The 24,302-nt window shown below is 41.5% G+C and overlaps 3 protein-coding genes across 3 annotated transcripts; all 3 read right to left on the reverse strand.

The window, feature by feature from the left end:
* Positions 1-5,940: 5,940 nt before the first annotated feature.
* On the reverse strand, positions 5,941-10,406 carry LOC121054722. The gene is made up of 11 exons (XM_040525177.1): positions 10,253-10,406; positions 9,883-10,114; positions 9,681-9,807; positions 9,411-9,560; positions 9,104-9,283; positions 8,852-9,010; positions 7,763-8,698; positions 7,171-7,663; positions 6,973-7,073; positions 6,530-6,606; positions 5,941-6,463 (listed from the first exon to the last, which is right to left on the reverse strand). Exons 1-11 carry the CDS (start codon positions 10,404-10,406, stop codon positions 5,941-5,943), a joined length of 3,132 nt encoding a protein of 1,043 aa, XP_040381111.1.
* Positions 10,407-15,870: 5,464 nt separating this feature from the next.
* On the reverse strand, positions 15,871-19,177 carry LOC102721174 (cytokinin dehydrogenase 10-like). Its single transcript, XM_040525429.1, has 4 exons — positions 18,422-19,177; positions 17,418-17,827; positions 16,707-16,972; positions 15,871-16,599 (listed from the first exon to the last, which is right to left on the reverse strand). Exons 1-4 carry the CDS (start codon positions 19,107-19,109, stop codon positions 16,248-16,250), a joined length of 1,716 nt encoding a protein of 571 aa, XP_040381363.1. The 5' UTR covers positions 19,110-19,177; the 3' UTR covers positions 15,871-16,247.
* Positions 19,178-21,441: 2,264 nt separating this feature from the next.
* Positions 21,442-23,900, reverse strand: LOC102701920 (tetraspanin-2-like). The gene is made up of 2 exons (XM_006656116.3): positions 23,300-23,900; positions 21,442-21,963 (listed from the first exon to the last, which is right to left on the reverse strand). Exons 1-2 carry the CDS (start codon positions 23,807-23,809, stop codon positions 21,655-21,657), a joined length of 819 nt encoding a protein of 272 aa, XP_006656179.1. The 5' UTR covers positions 23,810-23,900; the 3' UTR covers positions 21,442-21,654.
* Positions 23,901-24,302: the final 402 nt, after the last annotated feature.

Raw genomic sequence — 24,302 nt, forward strand, 5'->3', positions numbered from 1 at the left:
TACAATAGGTTAATTATAAGTAGCGTATTAATGATTTAACTATAGTATATATGTGGAATATACACATGGTATTGACTATTGAGCTAGCTGTGTATTGGACAGTTGGTTAATAACCACAAACCAATCTTCTATCCCTTCTAGTTCTATCTCATAAAAATCATGTGTGGCAGTGTGTTCGTTCTATCAAATTACTTCTAGATTTTTCTTGGCTTTTACGTGCATGCTCTCCAAACGTCTAAACGGTACGTTTTTTACAAGAACTTGTTTATAAAGGTCATAACCTCACCTTTTCAAATATATTTGTTTATCCTTATAGTAGTTAATTTCACCATTTATAAGCTTGCCATGTTTGTGTGCTGGTAGCCAAGCACGGTCAGAATAATCGGGCCAGGAACAGAAATCATGCAAATTTGAGAAGAGGTGCACATCTTTGGCTTATTGGAGGAATAAGCAAAATGTCATATTTAAAAATCAAAAATAATTTATGAATAAAATTTTTATATATGTGTTTTTAGTGATGTAAAAAACCAAGGCTGAAAAATAAACTATGATAACCCCCCAAATCAACTACAAATTTAAGGTTAAAAATTTAAATTTTGACTTATAAGTATAAGCGAAAAAGATGATGGTGAGAGTTTGAACCAATTGTCAAGGAAAAGATTAAATTTAAACAAGAAATTCAATTATGAGATTTTTTTTTTGCCTTCTCTCACTAAATAATATTTTTATATTCATTGTATTCAAACATGCACCATGAAATAATCATTTATAGGGAAGAAGAAATTTGAACAATTTCATGTAATAAAAAAATAAGTCTTTGGTTTTTAGCAAGTTTTTGGCCAATACTATTAATTTCAGTGGATTTTTCTTGAAAATCTCATGAATTTTCGGGATCTCAATGCAAAATTTGAATCTTTAACTAGAATTTAATTTATTTTTTCTGTGCCTAGCTAGGTTGTTTCAAAGCCCAAGCTCCCAAGTAGACACTATCTCAAAGAGGATCTTCATGGTTTTTTCGTTAAATTCATGTCAGCTATAAATATATAGAAATTATATTTCCATAACAACATTAAATATACCTACAACTCTAAAGAAAGTTACAATTTTTCTGTCAGATTTACCTGAATATTCTGGGAATTGTTACCTGGTACGCAGCAAATAGGCAAGCTTACAAAAAGAACCTATAATAGATAGAAAAAGAAAAACTTGGTGAACAAAGAAAAAACTCGGGAATTCGTTCCCGAGTGCAGGGGCGGAGCTACAGTGTATTGGTCAGGTCAGTCAAACCTGATGACCTCTGACGAAATGCATTGTTATATTGTTTAGGCAGCTAAGATGACACTAAAAATTAAGTAAGATTAGTATATTCTGACTCCGATGACTCCACTAAACTAATTTTCTAGCTCCGCTCCTGCCCAAGTGCCAACTCTCACAAATCATTTAAGAGCAATGTACCATTGTTCCATGCTGTGCTTGATATGTGTACCTCTAAAGGCAGAGAAATTAAGGCGCTCTTCTTTTCGGACTTACTTACAAGATCATCATGTGCACATGCATTCATAAAATAACGCATATTTTATAAAAAAAAGTTCTTTACATTTTTTTGGTGAAAAACTCAAATAATACATTTTCAAGTTCAGCATAGCCAATACACAATTAATCATGTATTAACTTTGAAACTTCTTCGATAAGGCACATAGCTACTCGCCTAAAATTCTGACTTAAATGGTCCTAAATGAGATATTGTTCGTTGAGATAAGACTTAAGAGGTTATATTAGATAATTACATATATTTCAAGATAAAATTTAAATACAAAAGGTAATTATAGTTGAGAGGGGGTGATTGTTTGGTTGTTTCATAGAAAAAGTCAAACAACATATTTGCAAACTAAAAATAATTTATAAATAAATTTTTGTGTGTATTTTTAGCAATTGAAAAACCAAGAAACTACAGTGAAAGAATCCTAAAATCAACTCTAAATTTAAGATTGAAAATTTAAATTTTAGTTTATAAACATAAAAAGACGAAAAGACATGCCAGTTTTAAGTACCACACATATGCAGAGGAGGATTAAGCATTTGGTAAGCTATTTACTTCAATGTGGCCCATGTGGGTAGTTAGTAGCGAATTTAGAAAAAAAAATGTCAAAAGATTTGAACAAATTAGAGTTTTAGCATTATTTTTATTGATTTTTAGCAAAAATAGAGTGGCCTCATGAGACTCCCATAGCCCCAAAAGTCGATAGTTGGGCCTTGAGCTTCTCTGTGCTATGGTATATCCACCCCGGTGCAATACAAGGATGCGGAAATCGTACTGCATGGTTGCAGGAGTTGACAGAGCATCATGTGCAAACAGTGCTTAAAATATAGATCGGTTGCGTTGTTTTACGAAAATAAAGATAAATATATAGATTTTCTGATTTTATATAAGATGGTACAAATAATATAATAACTACTGCAATGTTAAAAATCTACTTGGCTATTAAATTTTTTTAAATGAACTATTTAATGGTTTGAAAAACACACTTGTAAAACTAAGAAAAAACCAAAGAAAAATCTGTCTGAACTCACGTAACACTTTATACATATGAACTTTATATATATATATATATATATATATATATATATATATATATATATATACCTATATAAAAATTTATATATTTACGTAGATACATATATTATATATACACAAAGCATTATAGATATAAGTTTAATTTAAAAAAATCTCTCTCTATGTAAATTTATATGTACGAACTTTATACATAGAGTAAAAAAACACTGTTCTGGAAAAGTAAAAAAATTGAAAAGCGCACGGGCATTAGCCTTTTCGTTAGTACCACGGTAGTCGGACGAGGGGAAACCACTTCAACAATGTTTTCGTCGGTACACTTGCGACGATCGATCGTGACTATTTACATTTAAATTTTCTGTCAGTGACTCAGAATAATGCTGTCAGTGTTGCCGGCTGTACTTCTATTATCTCCGTCCCACGTCAAAGTCATTTTTAGTTTTTAAATATAATGTTTTGTAATATTTTTATGATTAATAATTTTATTGTTAATAGATGGTAAAATATAAATAATACTTTATGCGTGACTAATTTTTTTAAGTTTTTTTGCAAATGTTTCAAATAAGACAAATGATTAAAGCGTTAGATACAGAAATCGAAAAATAAAATTATTAAGGACCGAGGTAGTCACCCGATTTTCTTTTCACAGATCCCATAAATAAAATGAAAAGTGATTCGTATAAAACCTATATATGTAAATGAGAGGGTCTCATTGTTGCTAATGCATACACACATGCCTTAATTAGTTAATTAATGCACAACCTGAAATGATTAATTAACTGAAACCTTATCCCAAGTCCAATTAATCATTGACACCAATATATATAATGTCAATCACTGTGCAAGGCAAGTACCATATACTATATGATTAGTGAGTTGAACACTGCTGCTTATCTGAACATTTTGGAATCAGAGACGACGACGACGAACTCTGAAAAAAAAAGGGGCCATGTATATGCCTGTTTTGCTCCAACCAATAGTAGCCATGCATCCTGTCTGCCATGTTAATTTGCTCCACTCATCCATGCGTAAACCAGATCGAGAAACGGCCACGCTGAAGCTGACCTGCCAACCAATGCTAGCAACTAAAAGCTCAGCTCGATCCATCCATCGATCGAGCGAGCAAGTGTGCAGCAGAATCCGTGAAGAAATAAATATCTGCAGAAGCGTATGAACACGCGATCACCTGACAGTTGAAACCTAGAAGCCTCTCAGGATGAAATAACTGACTCCGGGATATTTTACTAATAGTAGAATTTAATGTATATCGGTGATTTATTTTTATCAGACGGCTACAATTAAATTATACTACTAATAATATTAGGTGTAGTAGAAATTTAAAGGGATAATATCATCTTTTTCACTGTGATGTTTATTATAAAAAACAAATACAAAATATTGCTAATCAAGTAATTAACAGAGTAAAAATATTATTTTTTACTGGTAGTATAATACTACCAGTAAAACACACGGGAGAGTTGCCCATACCTATATACTTCCTCCGTTTACAAGGATAATAATATTTGGGTTGTTTTGAGTTGTTTAACGAAGATTAAAACTAAGAAAAATGTTCTCTTTGAGTCGTTGCACCGGTTCAAATTTGAAAGTTGATTTGTTCGGTTGCAAGCATGAGATCCCCCATTCTCAACAATATTTATATTGTGTATAAAATTTAAATCCCACAAATTTAGAAACGGGCGCTACGATTATGCTAACTAACAGCTCGATGGCCACCTTAAAAGAAGACTTTTTTAAAATATTTTTTTAAAAAAATATCTCAATCTATCATTTTTTGTGTAAAAATTTAATATCAGAATGTTGCCCTAAAATTTTTGGGTAACTCAGGGACAGTAAGAAAACCTTAAAACAAACTTCAGTTTAGGAAATTTTGAAACAAAAAATCGAACTGAACTGTCGTATACGAAGACCATGTAAAATTCCAACGTTCCGAAAAGACCACGAAACGTTTCGTGTGATCCTGAGAAGGCGCAGTCGTCGATCGATCTGCGTATCGCCGATCGATGCGTACGTGCGCTTGTTGTCTCTTGGCCGCATCAACGAACGAGAGAGCGCGCGCCCGCGGCTCGCTGCTGGCCGGTCGCCGTCGTCGTCGCCGCGCGGGGCGCCGCACTTCCCGCGGGCATTTTGTGCGTTTTTCGTTCTTCCCCTCGCTCTCTCTCCCTTTCTGTGGGCTTCGATCGGTTAGTTTCCTCGGCCACGCAACGCCGGCGACCTGGAGGCAGCGCAGCCGCACGTCGTTCTGGGCGGCGGCGATGGATCGATCTCCTCTCCTCTCGACCTGACCTTGCTGTACGATCATCCGTCGCCGTCATGGCGATCGATCGATCGAGCTAGGCTGTCGCTGACGACTCTGGACAAGATCGATTCGTTCAGCTCGAGCTAGTCAAGTACTACGTACTTAATTAATTACAAGATCGAGCTAGCTAGGCCTTGAGATCATCCCTCAGTCGCTAATTGTTTAACCAATCAATTTGCTGAGATCGATCGTTGTGAACTGACACCAGTGGCTAGCTGCTGCTTGATTTGATCCATTTCAGAAAATGATTAATCAGGTCGATGGGATATCCGTCCTGACACGATGGATCATCGCTGTATAAAAGGGGAAGCTTATCGTCATCTTGATCGCCGCTGCTACTTTGCTGGCAGCTCATTCGCTCGTCTGGATTCGTGTGGTGCAACTCGCATGTGCAACGAAGTTGACAGATAACGTCAGTTTAATTAATTATCCCTGGGGTGGGGGTACAGGTACTACTCTGCCACAGTATTAATTAGTAGGTTCAGTTCGTACAGACTGATTTGATCATGCTCCATGCTTGTGTCGTTTTTGGAACAGAGATCAGTAACCGTCGTATTGCGGCATTATTGATAAATCCAAAGTTCATGTCTTTTTTCCTTATAGTATTGTTTGATTCATCAAAATTATTGTTAGCGACCAATTCACGGTTTGTATTGATCACCAACAGAACACGTACAAGTCTTGGATCCGACAGGATCGAGCTTCCGCCGCCGTCGCCGCCGTATGTTTCAAGTCATTCTCTATTGTGTTCACGAGTACATTATTTATACAGCTCATGCACGCACGCACACAGCTCATCAGTAGGCCCACTCCGGCCCAGCGTAGCGGCTAGAAGGCTTCCTGCTCCTCTGCGCGCGCCAGCCCATCGACGAGTCCTTCTTCAGTGAGTATCCTGTTGCTTGTCCGACAATGCATCCGGGTCGGGCGATGCAGTCCTAACAATCCCCTCCCCTTGAATTTTGGCTTGCCCCCAAGCCAAAGCATGTGGAAAACGAGCCTGCAGGTCAACGAGATCTTCCCAGGTGGCATCCTCAGCCGGAGAATCATTCCACTATACAAGAACTTGCGGAGTAACAGAGTTGCCCTTCTTGGTAAGGCGGTGGTCCAGAACCTGGGCAGGAACTTGAAGATGACTAGAGAGAGTGGGAAGTTGGAGCTGAACTGTGGGATGAAAACCATGAGCCGCACGAAGCTGAGAGACATGCACCACCGGATGGATGGAACTGGAAGCAGGTAGATCAAGCTTGTAAGCGACTAAACCCACACGTGCCACAACTTGATAAGGCCCATAATAACGAAACGATAGCTTGTGATTAGCACGGCAAGCCACAGACATCTGAACATAGGGGTGCAGCTTCAGATATACCCAATCACCTTCATGAAATTCCCTGAAACTGCGCTTCTTATCAGCTTGATGCTTCATTTGCTGCTGAGCACGATGTAAATGTTGTTGCAGAAGATGTTGCATCATTTTGCGCTCCTGTAGCCATTCACCTAGGTCTGGTACCGAACAATTGGCAGAGCTAATACCAAAATGACCAGGAGAGTATCCATACAGCGCCTCAAAGGGAGACCTTTATAAAGTAGAGTGAAAGGAACTATTATACCAATACTCAGCCAGATAAAGCCAGGAAGCCCACTTGGAAGGAGTAGCATGAACAAAACATCTCAGAAAAATTTCGAGGCACTGGTTTACACGCTCAGTTTGTCCATCCATCTGCGGATGATAAGAAGAACTCATATGTAACTGAATACCAGCTCCTGCAAATAACTGTTTCCAAAATTGACTGGTGAACACCTTGTCTCGGTCAGAAATAATAGCCTTGGGTAACCCATGCAGATTGTAAACATGTTTCATAAATTCATGAGCAACTGTGGCAGCAGTGAATGGATGTGCCAAAGGAATAAAATGGGCATATTTGGAAAACTTGTCTACTACCACCAGAATGCAGTTGTAGCGAAGAGAAGTGGGTAACCCTTCGATAAAATCCATAGAAACCATTTGCCAAGCTCCTTTAGGAACAGGGAGAGGTTGTAGAAGACCTGGGTATTTGGATCGATCAGGTTTGGACTGCAAACAAACCTGACAAGTCTTGAGTTGCTGTTGAATACTCACTTTCATTTGAGGCCAGGCAAACAATGATTTAATCCTGCGATAGGTGGTGGGAAAACCAGAATGGCCACCTATAGGACTATCATGCATCTGAGAAATGATCCTGTGTTGCAAGGCAGTATTGTGACCCACCCAGATTCTTCCCTTGTATTTAATAATGAGGTTTACCCTGAGGATTCAAAATCAACTCAGCCAGTAATTGTGAATCAAGGGTGTTGTCCTGATAACCTTGTGTGACCTCCTGCAGCCAAAGTGGTGTAGTTTCAGAGATGGCAAGGATATGCCCTTCACTGGCAGAAGTAGAATGATCCCTACGGGAAAGTGCATCAGCAGCAGAGTTAGTTGCCCCCTTTCTATAACAGATGCGATATTGTAACCTAAGAAGTTTTGTGAAAGCCTTGTGTTGCCAGGGTGTATGCAAACGTTGGTCAGATAAATGCATCAGGCTATGATGATCTATGAGAATAATAAACTGGGCATGCTGCAGGTAAGACCTCCAGTGATCTACAGCCATCAATATAGCCATGCATTCCTTTTCATAAGTGGACAATCCTTCAGTTTTGGGACCTAAAGCCTTGTTGATGTATGCGAGTGGATGTTTGTCCTGAGATAAAACTGCACCCACTCCATGGTCACTGGCATTAGTTTCAACAACAAAAACCTTGGAAAAATCAGGAAGAGCTAAGACTAGGGCCGAAACTAGAGCATCCTTGAGCTAGTGAAATGCTTGATTTGCATCAGCTGACCGTTGGAATGGTACCCCTTTTCTTAACAAGAGAGTTAGAGGTTTGCTAATGGAACCAAAATCCTTAACAAACTTTCTGTAATAACCAGCAAGTCCCAAGAAGCCTCTTAATTTCTTGATATTGGAAGGGATTGGCCAAGAAACGACATCTTGAATTTTCTTAGGATCAGTGGATACACCATCAGCACTAATGACATGGCCCAAGTAAGAAATCTGTTGCTGTCCAAAAGCACACTTGCTTAATTTAATCTTCCATTGATCTTTAGCCAACAGCTCAAATATGGCACGAATATGGGCGAGATGAGTTTGAAAATCTGGGCTGTAGATGAGAATATCATCAAAAAATACTAGAGCAAATTTTCTCAGAGCTGGAGATAAAGTTTCATTCATGGCTGACAAGAAAGTCGCAGGAGCCCCAGTCAATCCAAAGGACATAACTCGGTATTCGTAATGCCCAGAATGAGTTTGGAAATCTGTCTTATGTTCATCACCTGCAACCATCCTGATTTGATGATATCCAGCACGTAGATCCAATTTACTAAACCACTTAGAACCAGCAAGTTCATCCAAGAGCTCATCAATAACAGGTACATGATATCTTCTTTTCACAGTTATATCATTGAGTTGTCTGTAATCAATACAGAGCCTCCAAGTGCCATCCTTCTTTTTAACTAAAAGAGCTAGGGAGGAAAAAGCACTATGGCTGTGTTGTATAACTCCAGATTGCAGCATTTCAGCTACTTGTCTTTCAATTTCATCCTTCAAGGTTGGTTTATATCTATAGGGTCGCAGATTGACAGGTTTAGCCCCCTCAACTAGTGGGATATGGTGATCACAATTTCTTCTGGGTGGTAAGTCAGTAGGCTCTTGAAACAATTCCTTGAACTCCTGAACCAAGGGTTGAATCTGTTCAGGTATAGGAGCTTTCTTTGCCATCTCAATAGTATTAACCTGAATTAAACAGTGTACAGATCCAACCTTGATACTACCCATCAATTTATCAGGAGTAAGTACCGCACAGTGACTGGTATTAGCTATAATGCCCTGGAGTCTAACCAGTTTCTTACCATGGTTAAATTCCAACCACTTGTTTTCCTAATCCACCTGCATTGGACTGAATTGTTCAAGCCAATCCATGCCAAGTATGATATCATAGCTTCCCAATGGAATCATTCTGAAATTGCTCTTGAAACTTTGCCCTTGCACCAGCCAATGACACTGGGGTAGCATATGAGTACAAGTGATTTGACCTCCATCAGCAACCTGAATTGTAAGGGGTTGAGACAGAACACAAATTCCAGATAACTTTTGAGCAGAGTGAGTATTGATAAAGAAATGAGTGCTTCCTGAATCAACCAGCATTAGTACTTCAGAATTTTGAACCCATCCCCTCAATCTGATGGATTTACTGGTTTCAGTACCACTCAAAGCCTGGTTAGATATGGCCATTAGGATATCTTCTTCTTCCCCCTGATTAGCATCATCTCCTTTATATTCACACTCAGTACCACTCAAAGGCTTGCAACAATTCTTCAACTACATGTAGTTGAATAGCAGTAGCACATTTATGATCTCTTCCCCATTTTTCTCCACATGTAAAGCACAGTCCCTTGGACCTTCTGTATGCTCTCAAAGCTGTTAGCCTATCATGCTTGGTAGAAACATGGTCAGAGTCTCTACGGCCTTCACATGATGGCCTACTGGAGACAGGCGTTGAATGTGAAGTAGTGTGAGTTCTGTGAGGATTCCTGACATAAGCTACTCCTTCATGCCTCCTAGTAGTTGCCGGCTTAACCCCTTCAAGAGCTTCTTCCTGTAATAATGCCAAGGAACCAGCAGCATCCAGATCTGATGGTTTCTATATAAGAACAACAGTCCTAATGTCTTCTCTGAGCCCTTCAACGAAAGTTTGAACAAAATAAGCAGGGTTCACATTATTGTCATAAGCTATCAGTTGATGCACTATACTGTCAAACTTCTCAATGTACTCAGCTACAGAGCCTATTTGCTCAAGGTGAATCCATTGCCTAATAAGTGCTTCATATCTGTCCTTGGTGAATCTGGCACAGATTCGCTCACACAAATCATACCAGGAGATACCAATTAGTTGATTCCTCACAGACTGTAACTAGAACGCAGCATTTCCAGTAAAATTTAGTGTAGCCACTTTTACCCAATTGAAAGGATGTATGCCATAAACATCAAAATACTGCTCACAATTGGCTTTCCACATTTGCGGGTTATCACCATTGAATTGGGGACAAGTCATTGGTGGAACACTGCCTCCCACAGAAAAATTTCCAGAAAACACTAGACCAGTTCCAGAAAAATTTCCAGAGTGGAGGAAGGATTCATTGTTACCTTGATCTGTATTAGGATTCTAGAAATTCTTAGTCGCTGGTTTCTCTTCGGATCCTTGTGTCTTAATTTTGGAAATCTTGGCCTTCGCAGAAGCAGCAAGCACATCGACGTGTTGATTCAACGCCATCAAAGCAGAATTCAGACCTTCTACTTGCGTCTCCACCGTAGGTAGACGAGAATCCATCGAGTGCTTGAGATCCCGCAAGTCAGCCCGCGTCCTCTCATCCGATGCCTTCCAATTCTTCTCGGCCTCCTCGATCAGCTTCACCAGCGTATCCAGCCGATCGTCCTGCGCCATGATCTTCGCAGTAGCCTTGGTGATGTATCGTGGTTTCTCTAGATTCGACGCTCGCGTTCTGCCCCAAATTCTGCTAACCCGATCAAGGCAAGTTGCCTTTTCGCGGATCTCTACAGAAGTAGCGATCCAATCCTTGATCAGGAATTTTTACAGCGGAATCGAGGGTTTGCAGGAACAACAAAGCTCTGATACCAATTTGTTAGCGACCAATTCACGATTTGTATTGATCACCAACAGAACACGATACAAGCCTCGGATCCGATAGGATCGAGCTTCTGCCGCCGTCGCCGCCGTATGTTTCAAGTCATTCTCTATCGTGTTCACGAGTACATTATTTATACAGCTCATGCATGCACGCACACAGCTCATCAGTAGGCCCACTTCGGCCCAGCGTAGCGGCTAGAAGGCTTCCTGCTCCTCTGCGTGTGCCGGCCCATCGACGAGTCCTTCTTCAGTGTAGTATCCTGTAGCTTGTCGGATAATGCATCTGGGTCGGGTCGATGCAGTCCTGACAATTATTTAGGGAAAAGTCCATTTTACTCTCTCAAACTAACAAATGGAGTGCTATGTACAAAATCTTCATATAAATGTTTTCTTGACTAAATATGGAATAAATTTACATTTGGTTCCTCGAGTTTAAATGTGATTTAATTTTTGGTGCCTCAACTTGAAAAACAGGTAAGGCATTTTTTTAATTGTTTTTTTTAACAAACTCGTTACTTAATTATCGATACCATGTAGCTTGTCAAGGATATTATGTAGATGATTTTGATAGTAACAAAAATGATAACTGGTATAAAAAATTGAGGAACAAGATTTAAGCATCATAAACATTTGAGGTATCAAGCATATACTTGTTTTAAATAATTTTGAAACTCCGAATTAATTAATACAATTCCGTAGCTAGCTTACATGCCTATTTTAGTCTTTCCACCATGGATTCATTGTTATTCGACCCAAGACATGCTATAATTCAGTACGGAGATGTGTTTCTAGATTTATTATTGCCAATGCTAGTAATAGTATTGGGGATGGTGCAGCAGACCTAAACTTTGATGGATGAAGATAAGATAAGGATTTGTACAGGTTCCGATCCTCAAATGTAAGATAATACCTATGCTGCTAGACCCTCTAGGCAGCTTGCGATGCCTTAAGGCACATACAAGAAGACATAAGATTAGACGATGTGACCCGGTGGGCAACCTGACGATGAGCATTAGTTGGACCCTGCCAAGGCCCGATCCTTCTACTCAAGAAGCAATCAAATGTTAAGTGTCGGGGGAGCCCGACGTCTATCGGCGTGGCACACGACCCATCGAGAAAAGGCTTCGAGGTGAAGGGACCCCTCATCTACCTCATTTAATGTCACCCATGCATTGTGTTAGGCATGCATAGTGTTTGATATGCTCTACCCCCACGCAACACAATAAAAGAGACATGAGAGATATTTGTCATTCCTTGGACTGGTGTGGCAAAAAATGAAGGTATCGTACTTAGTCCTATTAGTCTTATCATCATCATTATCCCTAACGCACAAGGGCTAAAGGATGCCATTAGCACAATTAATGACCAATTGTTGCCACCGAGCACTGACTAGTGAACTCCCGTTCAAAGATTCATCAACCCGATGACCTTGTTTGCCCCTTTGAAGGGCGACACATGTGTGTCGATAGACCTCGATGGGTCGTCCTCGGACATCGGCCATCACCAATACCATCGTTGTGCCATTAACAAGAACGGGCTGTGCCTATTACTGACTCTCTAGAAGACACAAGACACATTTATTAGTCTTTTGTAGCCATACCCTCTACATGACACTGTAGTATCCCCTTAAGACTATAAAACAAGGATTTCACCTAACAGAGGAAAATATCTAGAGGATTTAAGCTCGACCAAGTTCCAAGCATACCAAGGAGTTTGAGCCTTTAGCTTGAGTCTTCTCTACTTGTAATTCATCAAATCATAAGAATACAACAGAAATAGGGTATTACACCACCGTAGGGGCCGAACATATATATATATACTCCCTTTGTGTCTATATTTCTTTACACATCTACTTCACTGCGTTTGAACTAGTGATTGCTCCCACATTCTCTAGGTCAAACACAAAAGGTGTCCTACGATCTCCCGCTCGAGGAGTTCACCACTCCGATAATACCATATTCTTACTTTGGTGGATTGTATTCCGCCGATTGTATTGGTGGGTGTGAATATTGTCGTGATCTTGTGGGATCTCCGTCTCTCCTTATATACCAAGGAACAAGGTTACAAAGTAGGAAATAAAGTTATACACGGTCTTAGTTTCCCTATTACATACATAGCAGTACTCAGATACATAGCAGTACTCGGCTAGTTCTCTCCATATATCCCATGGGAAACATGACAACCCATATCTAGGTCCTACTATATGTTGTTGCCTTATGTTAGCCTACATTCTATCTTTATCAATATATATAAGATATGCATATACCTATTATTTATATTTTCCATAACTTTTTCTATATTAAAGATAATTCGTATGGAGCATCAAATTAATATAGGTATAGATGGATATTATTATCGACCAACATTTTTTTTGTAAAAAGGCCTTGAAAACATATGAAAACAACAAATATGTCATTAACATATACTCCCTCCGTCCCAAAACAAATCAACTTTTCAGTTTTTGATACAATGTTTAACTCTTCGTCGTATTCAAAAAAATTTACGATTAATAATTTTATTTTTGTTAGATGATAAAACATGAATAGTAATTTATGTGTGGCTATTTTTTAAAAAAATTTCTTGAAAAATTTTTAAATAAGATGGATGGTCAAATGCTCGACACAAAAACCAAAAAGTTGGTTTGTTGTGGGACGGAGGGATTAATGATACACTAAAGAAGAAAATGCAAGGGGAAAATGCCTTAGAGCACGTACAAAAGTGCTTATTAGTTGACTCTCTCATTCGTCACGTAAGCAAATTTGGTGACATGGAGGAAAGAGAGAGAAGGAGAGGGAAAAGTTGTTGTCATGCATGGCAACGGCTTAGAGTAGATGCTAAAGAAAACTTTCTTGCATGAGGGTGTATAAAAAGGAAAGTAGCGTAATAAAAGAAATTTATTCCATTAACGAAGAAACCACACCTGACTCTACCTTTGTACGTATCATTATAAAATAGACTCATGTTGCTGACGTAGCTTGAGATAGAGCGTGCAATGGGCTCTACCATTGAACATGCCCTAATTTGCTCCATCCAACTACCAAGCTTTGGTCAAATAGCTCAAACACTCACGAACTTCAAGGCGGAGCTTCTTTCATGCACTCACCATTAAAGAAAACGAGAAAGCAATCTTTGGTTCGACAAGATTAATTGGATGGGGGTGGAATGATCCATGGTTTCTTTGGATGCGAACCCATGATTAGCGTTTGGTGGGCTGGATGACATAGCTATATTTTTTGGGCCAGGTAGATAATTAACACGAGCCAATATTTTACTAATTAATGATAAAATGTACGAGTTCCCATTAATTTGATTATAATTCATACTAATTAAGAAAAATAGACTAATCATTCCTAATCAACACTAATATTGACATGAGAAGCTAAATGATGGAGGCTAACGAATATGGATGGACTTATCTAACCAATTTTGCTGGACGGTTTCATCCAACATCATAAGAAAATATATATATCTTTTAGAGGCTGCTTTATCCACCCTCTCTCAATAATTAAACACTTGTAAAAAATGGGTGACTGTTGGAGTGCAAGCTTCTCGAGCAGAAGTTAACTGAATCCCTTTTTTGGTTCGGCCCAGGGGTGCTAGGTCAAGGTTTCTGGGAAGGAATGAGCACAGAAGAGATTATACAAGTTTAGGCCCGCCGAAAAGCATAATACCTGCTCCTGTCGCTTGGTCACTATATGGCAAGTGAGTACAAGCCTTTTTTGGGAAGGTTTTCCTCGGATTGAGCGAAGTTGGATCTCTGGGGATCCTTTTCTAAGTGGGGCAGGGTCTCCTTTTATAGTAGTAAGGGGTCACCACAGTCGCCTCAGCCCTACCTCCTACTGACAGGTAGGTCATCATGATGCTATGGCCGTTGGTTCACCGCCTTGCCAGGTCACCGTTGCGGTGACTCACCACTGTCTCGTCAGCTTTGATCCATCAGAGGGTACGTGGGCGTGTCAGCCGTGCTGTCCTTACTTGGTCCCATCAGTCAGTAGGTTGGTGGAGGGGACGGTCATGCCTCTCTTGTCTGGTCCCATTGGTCGGTGTCCCATCCCTGGGGTGGGCGACCGTTTCAAGCAATGGGGTAGCCGCCCTCTTTTCTTCTGCTGTTTGCCAGTTGCATTAAATGTGATAGCGATGGCACAGGGGTTGGTACCCTGACATGACATAGGCGTGTCTGTCTTACCAGAGGTACTTGCCCACTCTTTGCCTCTTTTTCTGCGGAAGGCGCTATCAGGGACGCATACGTGCATGCACCGCATTAAATGTGGGGCAGACACTCGTCTTCCTCTGCCACATGGGTGACGCGTACTCCAGGTCCTCTCCTATCACATTAAGTGCGAATGTTGAATCCCAGGGCTGCGCCCTCCTCCTTGATACATGGGCTTCGTAGCAGTCCAGAGACGCGTCGGGGGTCAGGGCGGCCTGACCCCGACCCGTTGATCCAGCGCCAATTACTGACCATTTCCCATCCATATTTATGTCTTCGACCAAACTTACTCTGAAATGCTATGGGGAAACAGAAAGAGAACTTTAGTGAATCATATTTCTTTTTAATCTAGTTCCCCTTTTTATGTTGTGATTTCATTTTCGTTAGGAGATATATCTTTTTTTCTCCATGCATAGTGTAAATATAATGATCATGGCATGGTAGATTGATTTAGTGTAAATGTCGTCAAGTCCATTCAACATCCACAAGAAATCATTTAATTTGCATCATGTGTTAAATTTGCGTAGTGTAAAAACTGTTGGTTGCATGGCAAATTTAAAGAGGATTACAACTGAGTGCACCCAAGATGGGATGCAGTAAATCAAGTCAGTGTATTGTCTAGGCAACCGTTTTCAGTTGACAAATCTCAAGTCGTAGCCAAAGTTCAGAATATGTCTTAATTTGGCGGCTATGGCAACTTAGTTGTTGTTTACTAGAGGCCTAATGGGAATATCAAATTAAACCCATAAATAAAATAGTAGAAAAATATAGATACTTACTCAACTGAAATTAAGGAAACTAAAAAAGGTCAGCACAACCACTCAAGCTTCTTTTAATTAAGCACTCTAATAAGGCTGCGTTCGGCAGGATACATAAGTTAACTTATCTTCGGCACGGAAAACGTATTAATAGATTAGTATATGATTAATTAATTATTAATTATTAAAAAAATATAAAATAGATTAATATGATTTTTTAAAACAATTTTTCTATAAAAATTTTTTTATAAAAAATACACCGTTTAACAGTTCGAGAAGCGTGTGCGCAAAAAACGAGAAAGATAAGTTAACTAGCAGCAACCACCGAATGCGGCCTAATTTGTCTCTAGGATTTTGAAGCAAGCCTATATATGTGACCTGACCTGCGTGCAACTTCATTCCTTACATGATTGCACGCATCTATGTGATTGTACTCCTTAACAAATAACAACCATAAACAAAGAAACACAAGCTAGGAATCAAACCAACTTCCTACGGTACGAAAAACAAAAGGAAAGAAAATAATAATAAAAAAACTAAAGCTCCTAAAATTTGGCCGCTCCTTGGAATGGATCGACGTATCTTTCTTCAATTCCGGTCCAAAACTAACAATCCTGCTTAATTGACTCTCTCGATATCTGAAGATTACGCAATGATCACTATGTGAATTCAGATGAATTGATCCTTCTGTGTACGTGCACTTGCAGCAGTACTGGGTTCGCTGGCCGCCGGCGGCGGGAAGATCCCCTGCCCCGGCGACAGTATCGCCCGCGGGTCGTAGCGGGCCTTGAGCTCCGCGACGCCGCGCCATTTGGCGCCGAAATGCCGCCTCCACCCGTCCGGCGACGCGTGGTGCGGCAGGTACTGCTTGCACCCGATGCCCGCGCGGTCGCAGAACTCCAGCACCGCCGCGTTCTCCCTCTCCAGCTGCCCCAGGTCGGCCGCCGCCGCCGACCGCAGCAGCCCCACGGCGTAGAACACGTCCTCGTCGGGCGTCACCGCCGTCATCCTGTCATCCCACCTGCAACATAAGTATCGATCGACGAGATCATCAAGAGATAGATCGATCCTGAAGAGAGCTCGAGGCATGGACGCGCGTTAATGGCGGAGGAGTGCGTGCGTGCGTACTTGTCCTTGTTCATGGGGTACATGAGGATGAGGCCGACGGGGTTGGCGTCCCGGAGGATGCCTTTGAACACGCCGGCGTCGAAGTCGGCGATGCGCGACCCGGGGACGAAGAGGTTGAGCCATGGGTGCGGCACGTCCCAGGCGCCGGCCGACCGGAGATTCTGCTCCTCCCGGCCAACCCGGTCGAGGAACTCCTCGTACGACGCGTCCCTCACGAACACCATGCCCGGGACGAAGCTCAGCTCCTCCAGCACCGCCTCAAGTTTCTGCAATAATAGTAATTTTAAGTTCAGATCATTATTTTTTGAGGCACAAGTTCAAATCATTATATTATCATGATGAACATTTTTCTCATCCTTAAGAAGTACCAAGAAAGAACGAAAAAAGTGGTACCTCATGGTACCTCTTTAAGAATGAAAAAAATACTCATGTCATGGTAGGTTTGACATGATGCAAAATAAATACACACCGCAAAATTCAACCAGTAAATGGGCTAATAGATTATGGTTTCAGACTCTTATCTTTTTGTTTATGCTTATGCTTATAAATTAAAATTTAAATTTCAAACCTACATTTGAAGTTGATTCTGAGATTATTTTTACCAATTTTTTTCGACATTGACCTTTAGATCGCTTAAACTATATATATAAAAATTTTATTTATAAATTATTTTTTATTTATAAATACGTCGATCACCCCTTTGTTATCTACCTGATCAACGGAGACGGCGGTGACATCGTCGTAGTACACTGCACCCTCAATGTAGTAGATCGCGACGGATCCGGTGTCGACGGCGAGGGCGGCGAGCCGGGCAAGGTCGGAGGCGGAGAAGAAGGAAGACGATCTGCGGCTCTCCGTCAAGGTCCGGTTGAGCAGGACCTGGCCCTCGACGTAATCGAACCCGCATCCGCCGTCCGGCCGTTTCGAAACGAGCAGCTCCTGGTCTGCGGTGAACGCGTGTGCGTCCGAGTAGGCGAGCCGGACCCATTTGACGCGTTTCGGTGCCGGTTCGAGCCCGATTCTGGCGCGGGTTATGACCCCGAACTGGCCCAGCCCGCCAAGAACCGCGAAGAACAGGTCCCGGTTCGCCTCCCTCGAACAGGTGATCATCTCACCCGTGCCTGCAGTGAAACAATCTTTTCCTGATTAGTTAATTATGGTATTATGCACTCGTAGTTGTGGTTGTTAGTTAACAAAAGATGTAATAATAATAAGTAGAGTTTTTTTACTATCCTTGAAAAAGTATTTCAAGGTATTTTTAATGTAAAAAATATGGTACCAAGAATTTTAGTATAAATTTTTGGTATCTCAAGATACCATACTTTTTATCCTGATCATTTTTTAAAAATGGTAAAAAATCTTAGAATTCTTGGTATCTTGAGATATTTTTTAAGGATGATAAAAAAAATCCAAATAAGTAACATGGACACTAGTCATCGTTGATCATGTCTCGTACCCCTCCGGTTAAAAATATCCGTTAGTTAAACTTATAAATTTCCAAAAATTGATAATTTCTTAAATGGTTAGTTTATATGCAAAACAAGTGATAAACATATGTTCTTCTCAAAAAGTACTATCATAATGTCATAAACTTAATAGATTTTATAAATTTATTTCAACACAAAATTATTTGTTGAAAATTTAAAAGTTTGACTAAATATTATCACAAATATGACCGCATGGAGTATTATATGAAAGACCAACTGAATTTGTACCTGTGACCACGTCAAGTTCGTGGACATTGGAGATCTGTGGCCCATGCCGGAACGCCTGCCCACCGATGCCGGCATTGGAGAGCGTGCCGCCGACGGTGAGGCGGAGATAGTCGGTCCATACGCGAGGCGCGAGGCCGTGCTCGAGGGCACCGTGGAGCACGTCGATCCACAGCTGCTCGCCGCCGACGTCGGCATACGTCCCGTCAGCCGACACGGCGACACGGCGGCGGCGGCGGCGGCCAGCACCATCGTCATGGCCATGGCCGACGACGCCGCCTGCGGCGGCGAGAGCCTGCCCCCGGGTGGAGTGGCCTCTGCCCCGGGGCGCCACGGTGAAGGGCGTCGGCCGGGAGAGCGAGAAGCGGATCAGGGCGGCGATGTCGGCCGGGGAGGAAGGACGGGAGACCCCGCTCGGTTCAGCCTCCACCATGCGGCCGAAGTCCGAGGACGCGTCGCCGGTCACGCCATGATCGGTGTGGATCTTCGACACGACGTCGTCCATGGAAAAGACATCATTTCCGCCGGCGAACGTGGTGCAATCCGCCGGTGCACCGAGATAGCCGACGACGGTGGAGAGGAAGCCGGTGACGACGAGGAACGTGGCTAGCCGAGCTCTCGGCATGCTGCTGTAACAAATTGTTGTGATGCTGTAAGCTGTGTAGCTTGAATTTGAGCACATTGCCTGCATGAAGTACGTAGAGCTCGATCTCAGTTTCCTGACCGCTGATCTCAAGAAAAGAGGTCACCTTGGTATTTATAGTGCTGCAGCATGAGCTGAAAACGAAAAATATATAACTCAAGGCAAGAGTGGAGTGCCTACACTCATCTTTGTTTTTTTTTTTATGTTTTGAATGTTGCAAATGATTTGACTTCTGCTGCCCAACAAACAATTCTTCCTAAAAAAAACCTTTAGAAAAACTTGGTCACCACCTCACCGGTCTTGGCTTGACTCTGTGGACGACCACAATGATTATCATCAATACATAATCATCACTGCATTTTTTTTCTAGTTTTGCCGGCAGAGACATATATAAACGCAAGGAAATCACTTCTGTTGTTTCAATATATGAAGCATGAGATGCATACATATAGAATACATACTGAAATGTTGCTTTCCTTGTCCCAAGTCAAAATATTTTTGGGTATCCTAAAGCATGGAACTCTCTGTGAAACATGTAAATCACAGGCTTCTTAGAGGAAGATCTCATGAAAGAGTACTTTCTTTTTTAAAAAATGGGAGGTAGGAGATGATAGAACACTTCTATTTCGCAAAATAATAATAATAAAAAAAGTCATAAGCTGGGGTGAAGGTTGAACTGGACGAAGCCTTTACTTCAATTAGTATTCCCTCCATTTTTAAATACCCATGAGCGTTATTATTATTTCAACTTTGACAACAAATAACCTTGGAAATGATGATGAACAAAGTTTGCATAGTTATGTTGAGTAAGAAGTCCGAGTAACCTCTAAACTACTGCATTAGTCCGATCCCCCTTAACTACAGCATCATACCACATATATGATACTATGAATTACTTTCTCTGGCCCAGTCCAATCCAAATCTATAATAGTCATATATGGTGTCCAACCTAATATGAGATGAATCTTGTCTAACTTGCTGTCATCTGGCATGAGTCACGGATATATGGGCATATGAGGTGTGGGGTCCATATGTCAATCATTCAAAATAGGTGATCTTTTGGCTTATTTGGTAGGGACCAAACAGTATATTTATAAATAAAAAATAATTTGTGCATAAAAGTTTTATATGCAAGTTCTTAGCAATGTCAAAGCCTAAGTCTAGAAAATAGATAACGATAAAAAACCATAAAATCTACTCAAAATTTAATATTAAAAATTTAAATTTTGGCTTATAAGCATAAGCAAACGTAAAAAGATGGGTCTGAAAATCATATAACAGTAAGTCGGAGGATATGTTTCTGTAACCTTGTAACCATTATATAATGGCGGTCAAAATTAGGTTGGGGTTTATTCTTGTCTTCAGAGACCAGGAATTAATTAATAATTTTTTATTTTATAGTACACAATTTCCTTCATAGTATTTCTCAGCATATGATATATTGTGGATGGTAAGTGGTGCAGGGTATAGTTTTGAGTTCATGCGGTCAGCTTAGGACGGCGTTATTGGACAACAGAAGATTTTTCAACAGCGTAGCAGAAAATATGTTATTATTGTACTGGTAGCATGAATATCAAGGCCTACTTGTATTCAAAAAAATCAGGGCTCGAGATATGTCAACTTCCTACACAGACTCCACGAACTGGAGCTGGTCATATACAATCTCCATCTCATTTTGTTCGGACAAAAAGCACAGTTCCAAAGCGAGTACTGCCATTCACAGCATCATAAATAAATAAATACGCCGAATTTTAAAGTATTAATTTATATATGTCAATGGTTGTACGGTTTGCTTGTTATCATACTGTTAAATTTTATAGTTTTGATGAGAAGAACTTCTGAAAAACTATTCTGCATTGCACAGGATCACAGGGTGACTTTCTGCTAAACCTGAGAACAGGTCTCCTTCCGTTAGTAAAGAAGCTTCAAATTCGAATCTTGTCAAACTATAACTTCTGCAACAGTTTCTATATTATGTTTCTTATATCTCCAATGTCATCAGACATGTCCCTACACAAACCAAAAAAGAAAAAAAATAAAAAAGAGAGGAATTTTGTCACAAACTCAGCAACCGTCAGGTCATCAGGCCATTACTACAACGTGTAGTACACAACCAAACGAGTCACTGCCAAATCGATCGCTCCAACTAATCACGCCATTGCTGGCATAAGAACCAGATTATTTATCACAGTGGCTGAAATTTGTGTTAGTTTTTAACTTGTAACTAAGTAGCACATGTCTTCAATAATTCATTTTGTAACAATGGCTGAAACTTGTGCTAGTTTATAACTTGTAGTTAGCCTTATGCCTTCAATAATACAACAAACGGGTACTATGTCTGACGGTAGGTACGATCATGACAAATTTGACAACTGCAGACAATGCAAGACAGCAACATATATACATTGGCTAGGCTTTGAAACCAGCAATTAGATTGTACTCACTAGAATAACGTAACAACTAAAATACAGTAATCTTCAGAGCATGACAGTACACAGCAAAAATTAATGAACAGATATAATACATAGCAAGAGCAAGAAGTTAAGCAAACCGGCAATGGCAAGGAGCTGATCACTGATCAGATGGTGTCGATTCAGTTGCGCCACTTGTAGCGGCGGAAGAGGTCCTCTGTCTGGGCATTCTTGAAGGCACTGCAGCCAATGACATAGAAGAAGATGAGTGCGACGGTGGCGATGACGAGAGCGACATTGGCCTTGCGCCACTGCTCACGCAAGGTCCCCAGCATGCCAGCCTTGCAGGAGCTGCACTCATAGCACAGCTGTGATGGGTCATTCCCCCACATAGCACAGTCCGCATCAGCAGCTGGGTTCGCCGGGTTCACCCACACCGTCGGGCTCATGTATGCGTACCCGCACACTGTAGGCGGCTTGCAGCAGCCCGACTGCAAAGAATGCACACAAAATTCCTTTTGCCTTAGATATATGGCCACTCATTGGCATAAATATTCAGATTTTCACTTGTAAATGGAATGGAGATCCATCATAACATATACATTGATACTATTAGAGATATACGGTAGTTAGAGATATATATTAGGATTGGACTCTTTCCTTATATCTACAGCCTTCCTTATCTCCTTCCCATATAATCCTATATATAGCGGCCCCCAAGGCTCAATAAACAACCCAAGTATGCAGGTAACCCTCTCCCTATACTATCCAACAGATACCGTTATATTTGCTTCCAGATATTTTCACAACACAGACACAAAATTAACCATTAAACATATCCTTTGTCTTTGGTAGAGATGTAAGTGAACAAATAAGTACTGTATTTAAAGTATTACAATGCAAACATTCTACAATCTGGAATGAAAACATGATGTTCTAAATTCATGAAACATGTTACTCCTGTACTAAACTGCATATAACGTAATTGTATTGTTATCTCATGAACAAAGAATTTTACTCAGAAAGACAAAACTCCCCCTGAAGATATGTGCAAAATCCAATACACTGGTCAAAGGGGAGAGACAGAGAGTCCAAGGAGAGCTGTTACACAAGGAGACAAGAATGTGAACTGCATCAGGTTGCATGGCCCAGCACATTGATCTATACTTTTTCTAAAATGATCTTGCATCCCGAGCCATGCTTGGTTTGCACTCTGCACTTCCAGTGCTACACAGGAGAAGATTCATATGCAGAACATCGAAGTGCCAACCGCAGGACTGGAAAACTAATAGTAAGAATTAAGAAAATCGATTAAGTACATGCCTCCATGTGCCGGCCCATATGCCCATGCCACCTAAGCTAGAAAGAATGAGACCAACAGTTCACATACCCACCTTTAGTAGCAATATTGTTCAGTTTCATGATTTCATTAGAGTCCTTTCTCATGTACAAGGTTGGTACCATGGATGGATGGACAAAACACACAGTTGCTCCACGATGAAATTTCCACACAAACCACCACCTTTCCATCCATGGACCCATCTTCTCTTTGTACACCCAAAGAAATGCAATGTGGCAACATTTGGGGATATAATTTAACCTCGCTTTTCTACTTAGACCCCACAAAATTGTTCCTTGATTCCTCTTGTTGCCAACCAGTGGTAGTGTGCAACCGTGCAACCAGTACTAGCTATAGCAGTCGCATTGGTCATGTTAAACTGAGTCGATCAATTAATCGTAGTTGAAGAGGTTAAACAATACGATTAATCGATGTGATCTGTGATCAGTGAATGCTAATGCTAATAATTAATCGATTAAATTAATTACCTGCAGCGGCGTGAGATGGGATTGGTAGAACTGCTCGGGGGTGATGAAGAAGACGCTCTCCTGCGCCAGCTTCCTGCAGGTGTCGGAGGCGGCGAGGCAGGCCCTGATCCCCTCCCACCGGCGCGGGTCGCCGGCGACGTAGTCGCGCAGCCACGTGGAGTAACCCTCGAGGCGGTAGTCGTCGTAGCCGCGGCCGGGGGCCGGGTAGGCGCCCGACCCCCGGGTGACGGCGAAGGCGAAGACGAGGAGCGCGAGGAGGAGCGTGATGAGGGCCGCCATGGCGAAGAGGTAGGCGGCGAGGAGGCCCTGGCGGTTCCAGTAGGCGCCGACGAAGCCCGCGAGGGCGACGAGGAGGAGGAGGCCCCCGAGGATGGCGACGGGCCACCGCGCCACGCGCGCGCACTCCTCCCCCTGCTTGGAGGCGAACCAGATGCCGGTGGCCACCACGGGGACGGCGCACACCAGCGCAAGGAAGTTGACGCACGCCGTGATGTTGTTGCTCACCGCCATGGCCGCCGCCGCCGACGACGACGACGACTTGGGGGGAGCGAGAGCGAGGCAAGTGTGCTGAGTGAGAGAGTGCGTGTGAAAGGTGAGATCTTTTATTATTGTTTGGGAGGAGAAAGGCGAGACCTTTGCTGACTCGCCTTCTTTCTTGCGAAATTTCTCCGCTGCTGATGCATGCAGGGTGGAGACACCAGAGGACAGCCTTGCACACGGGAGAACAAAAGTGGTGAGGCAAAGCAGGAGAGAGAGAAGCGAAATTTTCATATTCTAGCTATTTTTAAAAGAAGTTATAAATAGACCTTTTTATAAATATTATAAAAATAAATCAATTTCACGATGCCGAGTAACATGACGCTAAGGTATGACGACTCGGCACCATAATGGTGGGGTTGATTGAGGTCAAGTATGCGTCGGGGATACGTTGGCACGGAGTTAGACTAGTCAATCTTATCTCAAAAGCTGTTATACCTCGATGTCATGTTACCTGGAATCGTGA

This window comes from Oryza brachyantha, chromosome 6, assembly GCF_000231095.2.
Source record: "Oryza brachyantha chromosome 6, ObraRS2, whole genome shotgun sequence".
Lineage (NCBI taxonomy): Eukaryota > Viridiplantae > Streptophyta > Magnoliopsida > Poales > Poaceae > Oryza > Oryza brachyantha.